Genomic DNA, 15,287 nt, shown 5'->3' with positions numbered 1-15,287 from the left:
AAAAGTTTGTCAATTTTGTTGACTGTGTCAAACAACCAGCTTTTGGTGTCATTTATTGATATATATTCAGATCTTTATTTCCTCCTTTCTGTTTGCTTTAGGCTTAGTTTTTATCTTTTTTCAGTGTCTTAAGATGGTTAGGTTATTGATTTAGTATCTTTATTAATGTAAGCATTAATTAAGCTGTAAGTTTCCCACTAAGCCTCCCTTTAGCTGCATCTCATTAGTTTTGGTATGTTATATCTTCATTTCACTCAGTGTTTTCTAATTTCTCTTTTGGCTTAAGACATTGGTTATCTAGGTGTGTTAATTTATTTCAATCCTTTAAAATTTATCAAGGTTTGAGTTTTTTGTTTGTTTTTTGAGAGCATGAGCAGGGAGGGGCAGAGAGAGAGGGTGACAGAGAAATGTCAAGCAGGCTTCAAGGAGCCTGATTTGGGGCTCGATCTCACAACTGTGAGATCATGACCTGAGCCAAAATCAAGACTTGGAAGCTTAACTGACTGAGCCACCTAGGTGCCCCTACCAAGGTTTGTTTTCTAGCCTAGGATATGATCTGTCCTGATGAATAGTCAGTGTGCCCTTGAGAATGTATATTGTTTGTCCTTGGGTAGAGTGTTCTGTAGATGTCTGTTAGGTCTAGTTGTTATATAGTGTTGTTAAAGTCACATCTGTGTTGATCTTCTATGAGTTGTTCTGTCCACTATTGTAAGTGGGGTATTGAACTCTCCAAATATTATTGAATTATCTGTTTCTCCCTTTACTTCTGTTTTTATTTCATATATCTTGATGCTGTCATTAGGTGCATTAATGTTTACAATTGTTATAGCTTCCTGATGGATTGACCCTTTTATCATTTATGAAATGTTGCTCTATATCTCTAGGAACTTTTACTTTTTGTTCTAAAGTCTGTAGTGTAATATTTGCATAGCCACCCAGCCTTTTGGAAGTTGCTGTTTATATATAATATAGCTCTTCCCATCCTTCTTTCAAATGTATTTGTATTTTTTTAAGTTCATTTATTTTTGAGAGAGAGCAGGGGAGGGGCAGAGAGTGAGGGAGAGAGAGAATCCCAAACAGGCTCTGTGCTATCAGCACAGATCCCAATGCAGGGCCTGATCCCACAAACCATGAGATTATGACTGAGCCGAAATCAAGTCAGATGCTTAACCGACTGAGCCAGCCGGGCGCCTCAGGTATATTTGTACAAGGTATATTTCTTGTACAGAGTATAGTTGGATCTCTTTATTTTATTTATTTTTTAAGTTTATGTATTTATTTTGAGAGAGAGAGACAGAATCCCAAGCATATGGAGCTCAAGTTCACAAACCATGAGATGATGACCTAAGCCAAAGTTGGACACTTAACGGACTGAGCCACCTAAGCGCCCCTAGATATCTTTTATAATCCAGTCTGACAGTGTCTGCTTTTTGATTGTGTTGTTTAATCCAGTCACACTTAGTGTTATTGTTATAACTGTCATTTTACTTTTTATATGTGTCTTTTTGATCCTCTGTTCCTCCTTTACTACTTTCATTGCATTAGATGAATATTTTGTGATATAGCATTTTTTTCAGTAGTGACTTTTTCCATTTTTAAAAATTATTTTCTTAGTGGTTACTTTTAAAACATTTTTTTTAATGTTTATTTATTTTTGAGAGACAGTGTGAGTGGGGGAGGAGCAGAGAGAGAGGGAGACACAGAATCTGAAGCAGGGCTTGAACTCACGAACCGTGAGATCATGACCTTAGCTGAAGTCGGACGCTTACCGACTGAGCCACCCAGGAGCCCCTCTTAGTGGTTACTTCAGGGCTTACCATATACATCTCTTTTCTCTCTCTCCCTCCCTCCTTCTCCCCCTAGTTTTATTGAGATAAGTGTTGTACACCATAGAGTGTACAATGTAATGATTTGATACATGTATATGTAATTGCATTTCAGTTACCATAAAGTTAATATCCATCACCTCACATTTAAGATCAACTGTTACCCATTTTCAAGTATATAAATACAGTATTGTTAACTATAGTCACCATGCTTCATTTTAGATCCCCAGAACTTACTCATCTTATAACTGGAAGCTTGTACTCTTTGACCAGCATCTCCCCAATTTCCCCACTCCTACATATGCATCTTAACTATATCAAAATCAGCTTTAGATTTATACTAACTTAACTCTGGTGAGATACAGAAGTGTTATTTTTTTTTTTTTAATTTTTTTTGAATGTTTAATTTTGAGAGCGAGAGAGAGACAGAGAGACAGAGACAGAGCATGAGCAGGGAAGGGGCAGAGAGAGAGGGAGACACAGAATCCAAAGCAGACTCCAGGCTCCGAGCTGTCAGTACAAAGCCCGACGCGGGGCTCAAACCCACAAACTGTGAGATCATGACCGGAGCTGAAGTCGGACGCCCAACGGACTGAGCTACCCAGGCGCCCCACAGAGGTGTTATTTGTATATAGCTGTTTCCTTTTAATCTTTTGTGATATATTGTGATACATATTACATCCATAAATGTTACAAATCCAACAATTACATTGTCATTTTAGAATTCTATGACTTTTAAGGAACTGAGAGAAAAGAGTATACTTAATTTATAGGTTTTGTTATATTCATCTTATCATTTCTGATTCTGTTTATTCGTTCCTGTGGTTTCAAGTTGTCATCTGGAGTCATTTCCTTAGCCCAGTACAGCTTTCCTCCTCCTCTTGTGCTGGTTTTGGCAGATGTATCACATCTTGGTATGCTTTAGGTCCAATAATACATTAATTATGTATTGCTTTATACAGTGGCTTTTTAAATTAGTGGAGAAATATATATGGATTTTATCCTGTCTTTACAGTCACATAATTATCTTTACCTGTGATTTTTTTTAAATGTGTGTTTGAGTTACTGAAGGCACTTTTTATTTTTGTTTTCCGAGATTTTATTTTTGTATCTTCACCCAATGTGGAACTCAAACTCACAACCTTGAGATCAAGAGCTGTGTGCTATACCAACGAGCCACTAGGCTTCGCATGGGGTCACTTGCTTTTAGTTTAAAAAACTGTTAGTATTTCATGTAAGATAAGTCTGTTAGCAGACCTAACACTGTTGTTTTAGCTGAGATTATTTTTCATTCATTTTTGAAAGATAACTTTGCTGGACATTGAATTCTTAGTTTTTTACTTTAAGCACATTCCACTGTCTCTCAGCTTCCATAGTTTCTGATGAGAAGTTGCCTGTTATTTTATTGGGGTTTCCTAGTAAGCAAGAAGTTGTTTTTTGTCTTGATGCCTTTGAGATTTTCTCCCTTTGGCTTTCAGCATTTTCACCATATGTCTGGGTATGGATCTCTTTGCATTTATCCTACACTTGGAATTCTTAGAACTTGTTGGATATATAGGTTACTGTTTTTTAAATAAATTTGGGAAGGATTGAGCCTTTATTTCTTTTAACCTTTTTTCTGCTTTTCTCCTGTGTATGTTTGCTGAATGTAACAGCTCCCTGAAGCTCTGTTCATTTTTCCTCCTTCCTTTTTCTCTGTTCTTCAGATAGCACAGCCTATCTCAAGTTTGCTAATTCTTTTTTCTTTGCCAGTTTAAATCTGTTTTGTCCCTGTGGTGAATTCTTCGTTTGTTAACTGTACTTTTTTAGTACATGTCTTTGTTCAGATACCACTTACTCCCTGTCTTGGTATTGAATTTTAATAGGTTTTCTTGAATAGTAGTTCTTCATTTTTTATATGCCCTTAGGACCATTTCCAGAGACTTGAAATGGCTGTTTGTTTATATGACTGTCACCACTTTCACTGGGGAGCAGATTCACAGAGCTCTTCAAAATATTTTGCTTGAAGTCAATTTCTCTCTCAGGATACTCTCATTATTTGCCAGGTCACAAAAGAAGACAAGTCCTTCCAGAACATTATGCGTTGTTATAGGACCCAGCCACAAGCCCGGAGCCAGGTAACTATATTTTCTCTCAGGGCTGAAAATAAAGCTTAAAGTGTTTGATAAGTATAAAAAATTAGCCACAGTTGATTCTAAGGCCTTTTTTCCAGAATAAAAACTAAGATTCTACTTTAAGAAAGTCTTTTCTTTAATCTTCTTTAATTATGGACAGACAACTTCCCATCTTGATTACTTTACGCCCTCTTTTCTCCAAACGATGAGGTGAAATATTTGATTTCTTCTTAGTTCGGATAATCACAGGATAGATGTCAGTTGAGGAAGTTGTTTAGCTTCTGTGTCACCTTGTAGGCTGGTTTAGCTCCACTAAAGGTAAAGCTCACTTTACCTTTAATGCTGCTCGTTTATTTCAAAGGATAGGTATGCAGGATCTTTGTATTTGACTTAGAATAACTTGATTTCATGGTTGGGTGATAGCACTGCTCTTTATATTATCCTTTTATAGGCCTGTATTTGGAATTTGAGGCCAAACAGGCCCTAATGTAAGTCCTGGACCTGTTATTTAATAGATCTTTGATCTTAGCTGCATTTATTAACCTCCCTGAGGAGGACAACTATACCAAATGGAGTTGTTGTGAGATTTAAAGAACAGGTCAAGGTCATCTAGGATATGCTCAATGAATCTGTCTCCTTCTTGTGGTCTCTCTAAAGGTGTATAGAAGTGTTTTGATAAAAGGGAAAAGGAAAAGAAGAAATTCTGGCAGCAGTGACAGCAGAAGCCATCAGAATTCTCCAACAGAACTAAACAAAGACAGAAGTAAGTGTTTAAGATCTTTATGAACACTTACAAAGACAAAATTAGGAGCTTCTCACTTTTTAGGCCTAGAGACTGAGGCTTACTAAATGGAATTATGACTAGAGAAACTGAAAATATTGGCAAAAAACTTAATAAACAGAATTCTGAATTTAGTGGCAAAGTTGTTTGTCCTTCATCCCATAGCCTGGAGGCACATTGTGTGTAACATTTTTCTCCAGGGAAATTAGTCAAAGTTTCCAGCAGGAATTTGTTGGCCTGAGTTCCAGAAACATCTGGCATGCTAACTGAAACCATGCTATGGAAATACCACCCTTAATTGTTGATTTGTATTACTGAATGAAGGGCACAGGTCCTAGAAAATTTGGTGTAACTTATTAACGAAAACTACCCCGGAAGCTTTTACTACATTCATGGCAGGGGGTCAAGTTACTACTTAATATTCTGTGCTTTCTCCCTGGGATGAAGAAGAGAGTGCCCATTGGCTGCCATTAAACAAGTACAGAGGGTAGCTATTCGCCTTTATCTTCCTGAATTTTCTTTTTAAAAACAAGCTGCATGAGCAGTGTCTATCATCCTGTGTTCTACCTGCTGCAGCCAGCAGAGACTCCAGTCCCGTCATGCGGTCCAGCAGCACCTTGCCCGTTCCACAGCCCAGCAGCGCTCCTCCTACACCTACTCGCCTCACAGGTGCCAACAGTGACATGGAAGAGGAGGAGAGGGGAGACCTCATTCATTTCTACAACAATATCTACATAAAGCAAATTAAAACATTTGCCATGAAGTACTCACAAGCAAACGTAGTAAGTGTGACGGATTATTTCATACTTTCTTCACCTGTGAGGGAGGAGGAATCATATAGGTTGAGCTGCTCTGTATGTAAACTGGTCTTACAAATCATTCATTTCTTAAATAAAGCTGAGGAAATCTCTAACAGAAATCATATGCCAAACCAACAGAATTTCTTTTATTGTGAAGCATTAAACAAGAATTAGATGGTATTTGGATTCCCTACAAAGTAATGTAATACAAGAGAGAAACTGCATGCATTCATATTGTCCAAAACCGATCAGCTCTGGTGCCCTTCCAAGTTACTTAGCTTTCTTGTTTTAAAAAAATGTTTGATGTTTATTTTTGAGAGGCAGAGTGCAAGAGGGGGAAGAGCAGAGAGAAAGGGAGACACAGAATCCAAAGCAGGCTCCAGGCTCTGAGCTGTCAGCACAGAGCCTGACGTGGGGCTTGAACTCAGGGACCAAGAGAACATGACCTGAGCTGAAGTCCCATGCTCAACTGACAGAGCCACCCAGGTGCCCAACCTACTTAGCTTTCTCCCTGCCTTTTGTTTCCTCATATATAAAATGGCAATAGGAGTAATCCCTAGTTTATAGGGTTGCTCTGGGGATTAAATGCTATAATGTATTAAAAATGCTTAAAACAGTGACTGGCACAAAGCCAGCACTTACATGTTATTTGGGTGGTTTTATTTAGGTGTAATTGTTGCTGCTAATAATTACCGTTTGCCATTCATAAAGCTACTGGCTTATTATATCTCTCTACTCTTTCAGTAAAAATAACCATTTTTAGGGGCACCTCAGTGGCTCAGTTGGTTAAGCGTCCAACTTCAGTTCAGGTCATGATCTCTCATTTCGTGAGTTTCAAGCCGGCGTTGGGCTCTGTGCTGAAAGCTCAGAGCCTGCTTCAGATTCTGTCTCCCCCTCCCCCTTCTAACCCTCCCTTGCTTGCTCTCTCTCAAAAAAAAAAAAAAAAAAAAAATTAAAAAAATTGTTTTAAATAAAATGTTTTAAATAAAAAATGTTTTAAGTTTTTCATAAAAAATACCTGATTAGAAATTTCATTACCTTTCTTAGGAATGCTGACTTTTTCTCCCCCAAACAGATGGATGCTCCTCCTCTCTCTCCATATCCATTTGTCAGGACAGGCTCTCCTCGCCGAATACAGCTATCTCAAAATCATCCTATCTACATTTCACCACATAAAAATGAAACGATGCTTTCTCCTCGAGAAAAGATTTTCTATTACTTCAGCAACAGTCCTTCAAAGGTGAGCCTAACATAAATCTTGGCCTTTACTAACCCAGAATGCCTAGGATGCTAGAACTGGGGTTGATGGAAAACACTCAGCACTCCCATGAGTGATGGGAGCTACCAGGGAAAAGTCGGTCCCAGCAAAGCAGAAATCAGGGGTTTGAGGGACACGTTAAGGCTGGAAATAGAGTAAAGGATTTAGATTTATCTTCATTCCTTCCTTTTCCTGTTTGTGTATTTACAGTTCACTCTGCTGTAGATCTGGAGTTGGGGATTTTTACTCCATTTAAAATTCCAAATTTTTGTTAAGAAAACTTGAATTTCTAAACTGATTATTGAATATCTATTTCTGGGACAGGTAGCATCTCTGTCTAAGGGGAGCAGTGGACGTTTTGTACAGTGTGGTGTGCTAGTCCTGTTAGTGCCGATTTGTGCGGCCGCATCTGCCTCTGTCTGCGATGGGGAGAGAAGCTTGCATCAGACCTTGATGGAAGAAAAGTTAGCAAGGTGCTGACGTGTGGAAGGAAGGGGGTATCCAGGAAGCAGGAGAACAGGGAAAGAACACAGTGTCCTTGAGGCACCGGGAATCACGTGTACTGGGTTTAGGAGGACAGTTCATTCCTAAAGGCCCGGATGCAATACTCTTATTCATAAAGATTGCTTAGAAAGAAACACACACAAAAAAGGGCCTCGACTCTTCAAAAAAACATGTCAGTATAATGAAGAGAGAGAGTAGATGGGGGAGGGTAGTGTTCTAGAGTGAAGAGGATTAAAGAGACGGGACACTCAATTTTAGTATATGTGCTGCCGAAGCGAGCACGAGACAGGACACTCAAATGCAGTACATGATCTTTGGATTCTGCACAGAAAAGCACAGTAAAAAGGACATTTTGGGGACAAGTGGGAAAACTTAATGGGGGAGTTGAATGTTAAATTTCTGTTAAATTCCTTTGGTATTGACGATAGTACTGGATTATGTAGGAGAATATGTTTAAAGTAGGCACAGGTGAACTGCCTCGGTGTGAGCAACTTATTTTCAGATAGTTCAACTAAAAAAAAATTATACAGAGAGAACAAATGTGGTAAAGTGTTAATGATTGATGATAGGGTATTCAATGTATTATTCTTCCAACTTTTCTTTTAAAATAAAAAGTTGGAGGGGGGCGTGTGGGTGGTTCTGGTCATGATCTCACAGTTCATGGGTTTGAGCCCCATGTTGGGTTCTGTACTGGCAGCATGGAGCCTGCTTGGGATTCTGTCTCCCTCTCTCTCTGCCTTTCCCCCACTCACATTCCCTCTCTCTCTCTTCCTCAAAAATAAATTAAACAAACATTAAAAAAATAAAAAGTTAGAGAAAACAAGAAAGATAGCAGCAAAAATCTTAGAAAATGAAAAAACTTTTACTACAGTATTAACATACCTTGGAATAATCTTATCCCTTGTAGAAAAATCAGTTAACTTTGAATAACAAAGACACACTAATGTGTTAGTAGACCAAATATTTAAAAGGTAAAGTTTCCTCCAGCCATTGTATAAGTTTGATCTAATTCCAGTGATAGTGCCAGTGGGATTGTGAATGCTGGAAACATAAATCCGCAAAGCCCTAAAAGCAGTTGAAGGGATACACAGCTCAGAGATACTGTGGGTTCAGTTCCAGACCACTACAGTAAAGCCAGTCAGATGAATTTTTTGGTTTCCCAGTGCATATACAAGTTATGTTTATACCACAGTCTATTAAGTGTGCAATAGCATTATATCTTAAAAAAAAATGTTCATACCTTAATTTAAAGATGCTAACCAAAGATTCATTTATCTGAGCAGTGAGTCATAATCACTGATCAAAGATCACCATAATAATGAAAAAGTTTTACTAAAACTTTTAGAGATTTACTAAAATTTGGTAGAGACACAAAGTGAGCAAATTCTGTTGGAAAATGGCACTGATACACTTGCTCAACTCAGGGTTGCCACAAAAGACACATTACCTGCAAAGCACAATAAAGCAAAGTATGCCTGTGTTAGATTTTCACCCTCTAACCAAATAAATTCCATTTAGATTAGAATTAACTGAAACAAAATGAGTAGAAGTCAGAATACCCAATTCAAAAGGCCAAAATAACAAACAAATAGCAATTAAATGTAAATAGTCTAGGGGCACCTGGGTGGCTTGGTTGTTAAGCGGTCCACTTCAGCTCAGGTCATGATCTCTTGGTTTATGAGTTCAAGCCCCACGTCGGGCTCTGTGCTAACAGCTCAGAGCCTGGAGCCTGCTTTGAATTCTGTGTCTCCCTCTCTCTCTTTTCCTGTTCCCAGCTTGCGCTCTGTCTCTCTCCGCCTCTCTCAAAAATAAACATTAAACAAATTTTTTTTTAATGTAAATGGTCTAAATACACCAATTAAAAGGCAAAAATTTTAAGACTGGACAAAACAAGACCCAGCTATTTACTGCTTATAAGTAACCCATTTTAAATATAAAGTCACAAACAGTTTAAAGTAAAAGGATGATAACTGAGATATCCAATTAAGTGACGAATAAAAAAAATGCACGTCCATACCGTGGAATATTACTCCAATAAAAAGGAAGTACCACACAGGCTACAACAGGGATAGACCTTGAGAACATTATGGCAAGTGAAAGCAGACACAGGATAAGTAAATACTATACGATACCATTTCTATGAAATGTCCAGAATGGGCAAATTTATAGAAGCACAGAGTGGATTAGTGATTGCCTAGCTTTGGGAGGGATGGAGGGCTTCTGTCACTGGGCACACGTGGAAATGACCGCACAATGAACTGCACGATGAAATGTGATAATGACTGCACAACTCTAGGAGCACAGGGAAAGCCATAGATCTGTGTACCTCGAGGGGTTGAACTGTATGGTATGGAAACTATGTCCCAATGAAGTGGTTTTTAAAAAAAGTAAAAGGATAGAAAAAGTTATCTGTACTCTACTGACACTAATTAATGCAGCCACGCCAGCTTTCATGTCATTATCAGCAATAAAGTCATTTCCCAGCACAGGACATAAAATCCTTAAATAGAAAAAAAAGATTTTGCGATGATTGACAGAACAAGTAGACAGAAGTGAACAACCAGACTGGCTGACATTTCTAGAACACTCTAATAGCATCAAGTGCACATGGAACATTTACCAAGAGAGACCACATTCAGGACCATAAAACAAGTCTCAGTAAATTTTAAAGGATTCAAATAATGTATTTACTCTTACCACAACAGAATTAAATCAGAAATCAGTAACAGAGATACCTGGAAAAACCCCAAATATTTGCAACTAAATTGCATATTTCTATGAGTCACAGAAGAAATTTTAAAAATTACAAAGTATTTTGAAAATGAAAACTTGACTTACCAAAATTTGTGGGATGCAGCAGCAAAAGCAGTATTAAGAGAGGGAAATTTATAGGACTAAAATACTCATATTAGAAAAGAAGAAAGGTCTCAAATTAGTGACCTGTGATTTCACCCCACGCAACTAAAAGCAGGAATCAATGAAATAGATGACTTTGTATATTTTAAGACCACTAAAAACTAGGGTTTTTTTGAGAAGATTAAAAAAATTGATCCGTCTGTGCTAATGAGGATAAAAGAAATGATGGATTACTAATATCAGAAATGAGAGCTATCAGTACAGTTCTTACAGATATTGAGAATATAATGAAGGTTAAAAAATAACTTTTTGCCGATAAATGCATGATGCAGATGAAATAGACCAATTCTTTGAAAGACATAAACTTCCAGAGCACAGTCAACAAGTAGTCTCAATGGCCCTCTATTAAACTGAATTTGTAACATAAAAACTTCTTCTCAAAGGAAACTATAGACCCAGATGGCTTCAGTGGTAAATTCTACCAAATAAATATTTAAGGAAGAAATACAGTTGACCTTTGAACAACATGGGGGGTTAGGACATCCTATCCCTGTGGAGTGGAACATCTGTGTATAACTTTTGACTCGCCCAAAATGTACCTACTAATAGCCTACTGTTGACGGGAATTACCAACAACATAAAAACAGCTGATTTACACAGATTTTGTATATATACTACATACTGTATTATAATAAACTAGAGAAAATATTAAAATCATAAGGAAAAGAAAATGTACTTTATTGAAAAAAAGCCATGTGTACGTGGACCCATTTCAAACCCATGTTCAGAAGTCAGTTGTACTGCCAGTTCTATACAAACTCTTCTAAAAAGTGAAGATGATAAATCATCTCAGTAGTTGAAGAAAAAACATTTGACAAAATACAACATTCATTCATGATAAAACCTCTCAGGGAACTTAACTGGATAAAGAATACATACTAAAAAATCTCTAGCTACCAATACACTTAGAAGGCATTCAGTCTTCCACTATTTTTTTTAAATTACTTTTTATTTATTTATTTATTTATTTTGAAAGAATGTGGAAGGGGCAGAGAGGGATAGAGAATCCCAAGCAGGCTCTGCACTGTCAGCACGGAGCCTGATGTGGGGCTCAATCCAATGAACCTTGAGATGATGACCTGAGCCGAAACCAAGAGTCAGTTGCTTAACCAACTGAGCCACCCAGGCACCCCAGTTGTCCACTATTAAGATCAGGGACAAGGATATCTACTTTCACTATTCCTATTCAACATTATAACCATATGCAAGGTCATATATGATAAGGCAAGATAAATAAGGCATACAGACTGAAAAGAAAGAAATAAAGCTGTCTTCCATATACAACGTGATTTTCTTCATAGAAAAATCACAAAATTTAAAAAACGTTAGTGGAATTAGTAAGATTAACAAGGTTCTAGGGCTAATATACAAAAATCAAATTTACTTCTGTATACTAGCAACAAGTGAGAAGTAGAAATTTTCTAAAGCACTGTAACATTAAAAACTGCTTTGGGTAAGTCTTGACAAAAGATGTACAAGATTCATATCCTGAAAACTACAGAACAGTGGCTAAAGAAAGATGGAGAAAATGGAGAAATATCATGTTTATGAATTGGATGACATTTTCAAGATGTCTGTTTTCTTTCACTTGATCTATAAATTCAACCCAATTCCTGTCAAAATCCCAGAATTATTTGTGTAAGGTAGCAAACTGGTTCCAAAATGTATATGAAAATGCAACTAAAATAATTAAAACAATTCTGAAAAATTTGGAAGACTTACATTCTCTGATTTCAAGACTTAACTATAAAGCTGTGGTTACCAAGACAATGTGGTATTGGTAAAAGGAGAGACATACAGAGCGACAGAACAGAATAAAACCCAGAAATAGACCATACGTACATGGTGAGTGGATTGTCAACAAGGTGCAAAAGTAATTTAGCGGAGAAAGAACAGCCTTTTCAGCAGATGGTGCTAAACAACTGGGTAACCACATACAATAATAGTAAACCTACATCCATACTGTGCATCCGGATCCAAAAATGAATCAAAATGGACCACAGACCTAAATGTAAAACTTATGAAACTCCTAGGAGAAACCATAGGAGAACAAAATCTTTGTGAACATGGTATAAACAAAGATTTCTTAGATAACAGCATCAAAAGCACAATCCATAAACGACTGATAAATTGGACTACATCAAAATTAAAAATATCTGCTCTTTTAAAAGATAGAAAAAAGCCACAAGCTGGGAGAAAATTTTACATACCTCTTATCTGTATCTACAAAACATAAAGGATTTTCAAAATTCAAAAGGAAACCAACCAAATTTAAAACTAGGCAAGACTTGAACATGCTTTATCCATTAGCCCAAATCTAAAAAATAACATGAATTCTGGCAATGATGTGGAACAACTGAAACTTTTATGTATTGCTGGTGAGAGTGTGAAACGATACAGCATAGCTGTTAACACCTAGAAAATAGTTTGGCATTTTCTTATAAACATCCCCTTACCATATAACCAGTAATTTCACTTTTGGGTGTTTACCTAAGGCTCATACAAAAACATGTACCTGAATGTTTAGGACTATTCCTAATTGCCCCAAAGTGGAAAACAACCCCCATGTCCTCCAGCTGGCTAATGGATAAACAAACCTGTGGTACACCCAATAAGGGGCAACTCCTTTGCCTGCCATAAAGGGGAATAAACTGATAAACTCAGCAGTATAAATGAACCTTGGATGCATTAGTGCTTAAGTGAAAAGTCCTAGATTCAGTAGGCCACTTACTATAGGGTTTCACTTCTGTGACATTCTGGAAAAGGCAAAACTATAGGGACAGGGAACATCATCAGTGTTTGTGTGGGGGTAGTAGCTTAACTAGCAGTGTGGGAACTTTTTGGAACAAAGAAACTTACTGTAGTTACATACGTTTGTCAAAACATGCAGAAGTGTACGCTTAAGGATGAATTTTACTATATGTAAAGCTTTAAAAAATGACATTTTGTGAAAAAAAATGTTAAGCACTTAGATCAGTGACTGTCCTATCACCACCTGGGAAGCTTTAAAAAAAAAATTTTAGCACTGAATTAGGAGTTTCTCCATTAAATAGCAAAATTAGTCTTGGTTAAAGAAACATTTGTCATGATGACTTGATAGACAAGAGCTGAGATCAGAAGTACCTTGAGTCGGGGTGCCTGGGTGGCTCAGTTAAGCATCAGACTTCGGCTCAGGTCACCATCTCATGGTGTGAGTTTGAGCCACACATTGGGCTCCGTGCTGATGGTGTGGAGCTTTGCTTGGGATTCATTATTCTCTCTCCACCCTCCCCCTCCCCCCCCCCCCCCCCGCCAAAATAAACTAAAAAAAGAAAAAAGTACCTTGAGTCTAGAACCAACCTGTACTATCCTAACGTTTACACGACCATGAGAAAAGAATTCTAGAATACCACACAAAATTAGAATGATTAGGAATCAGTGACACCTGTCAGGGCAGTTTCAGTGGATTGGTACAGCCTGTTGAATATTATTACGTTGCTTACATTTTTAAACAGTTGGGAGAAAATAATACATCAATAGGGAATTAAACTAGGATACAGACATACTGTAAAATACTGTATAGCAGTTAAAGAGATGTGATGCATATATACTGATATGGGAAGATCAAAGACAAAATGTTGACTGAATATTCCAAACAGCACATAAGATATACCATTTCATTTTTTTTCCCAAAAAAACCACGTAATTATATTTGTATTGAGAGCATTCCTAAAGAGCTGAAGGCTATACAGTTCCCTGATTTGTTCAGTGAAAGATAATAGTAGTTATCCTGGGGATTGGGTGAGGACAAGAAATCTAGGCATATGCTGTATGAATTTTTTGTAATCAGTATTTGTGTTTTAAATATGTACATATTGTATAAAATTGTGATTGTGAGATACTGGGTATCATATATAAATTATATGTAATATATTTAACACTAGTATATAATATAAATGTATGGTATATATTGTCTTATGTGTATTAAGTTATACAGTTGTACACTGTGTAATATATATCCTATAATGTATTCATTATATACAAATAACATTTATACAATTAACAATTTAAGGAATATTCAAGGAAACGGTAGACTAGAGATTAGGAACATAAGAGGGTAGAAGTCAAAAGAAAGCTTTCTTAAGATGGATAAGATTTGAGAAGGTGAGAAGGTGCACACACTAATAAAGAACATGTGATTTTTAAAGCGTCAGAAAAATTTGTTCAAAATAAAATATTATGAATAAAATATGTCTAGGATTAGCTTTAAAACAGTGTGGGGACTGGGAAATGAATGAGGGTATGTAGATCAAGTCAGACTGGCCAGAACTGGTCAAGTGGGTTGATGGCCATGGGAGGATTTCATTACACTCTTCTCCCTACTTTCCTGTTTGAGGTTTCCTGTAACAAACACAGGTGAATAACCAGAGTATATTTTCCATAAGGAAACATGGACAATGAAGTAACACGTGAAAAAGAATCTGTAACCAACAAACTACCAGAAAATGACGTGGTAACTGACTTTTGGGCCTTTGGAGAAACAATGCTGAAGGCACTCTATGTCGGTCCAGTCTCTCTGGCATCCTGGTAGGTCCTCTCAATCAGGGTTCCTCATGATCACCACATAGCACAGAAAATAATTTGCCTAACTTTTCTCTATTCTCCCAGGGATGGGAGTACCTTCTAGATCATACTAATAAATTACCTACAATGGATGCCTGAGGGAAGTAAGGCTTACTTGTCCTGTGAAATTCCAGTTGAGAACAGCTGCTAAATGCATAACACTGGACTGAAAAAAGGCATAATACAGTGTAAAATTACACTTTTTTTTAAAAAAGGACAATGGAGAGGGGCGCCTGAGTGGCTCAGTCAAGCGACCGACTTCAGCTCAGGTCATGATCTCGCGGTTTGTGAGTTCGAGCCCCGCATCAGGCTCTGTGCTGACAGCTCAGAGCCTGGAGCCTGCTTCCGATTCTGTGTCTCCCTCTCTCTCTGCCCCTCGCCCGTTCATGCTCTGTCTCTCTGTCCCAAAAATAAATAAACGTTGAAAAAAAAAAAATTAAAAAAAAAAAAAAAGCCTTAGAACAATGGAGATGTAGGGAGTTGACT

General features: G+C 37.3%; 1 protein-coding gene across 4 annotated transcripts in view; it reads left to right on the top strand.

The window, feature by feature from the left end:
- RBL2 (RB transcriptional corepressor like 2) overlaps window positions 1-15,287 on the top strand; it is a 56,384-nt gene that overhangs the window by 39,277 nt on the left and 1,820 nt on the right. For all 4 annotated transcript variants that reach the window (XM_086689421.1, XM_086689422.1, XM_086689423.1 and 1 more), the window contains 4 exons: window positions 3,872-3,943; window positions 4,598-4,703; window positions 5,298-5,503; window positions 6,597-6,761. In XM_086689421.1, coding sequence (XP_086545547.1) covers window positions 3,872-3,943; window positions 4,598-4,703; window positions 5,298-5,503; window positions 6,597-6,761 — 549 coding nt within the window. The remainder of the gene's footprint in view (window positions 1-3,871; window positions 3,944-4,597; window positions 4,704-5,297; window positions 5,504-6,596; window positions 6,762-15,287) is intronic.

Source organism: Puma concolor, chromosome E2 (assembly GCF_028749965.1).
Source record: "Puma concolor isolate L17-30 chromosome E2, mPumCon1.1.hap2, whole genome shotgun sequence".
Lineage (NCBI taxonomy): Eukaryota > Metazoa > Chordata > Mammalia > Carnivora > Felidae > Puma > Puma concolor.
This window is presented reverse-complemented; position numbering and strand designations above follow the sequence as displayed.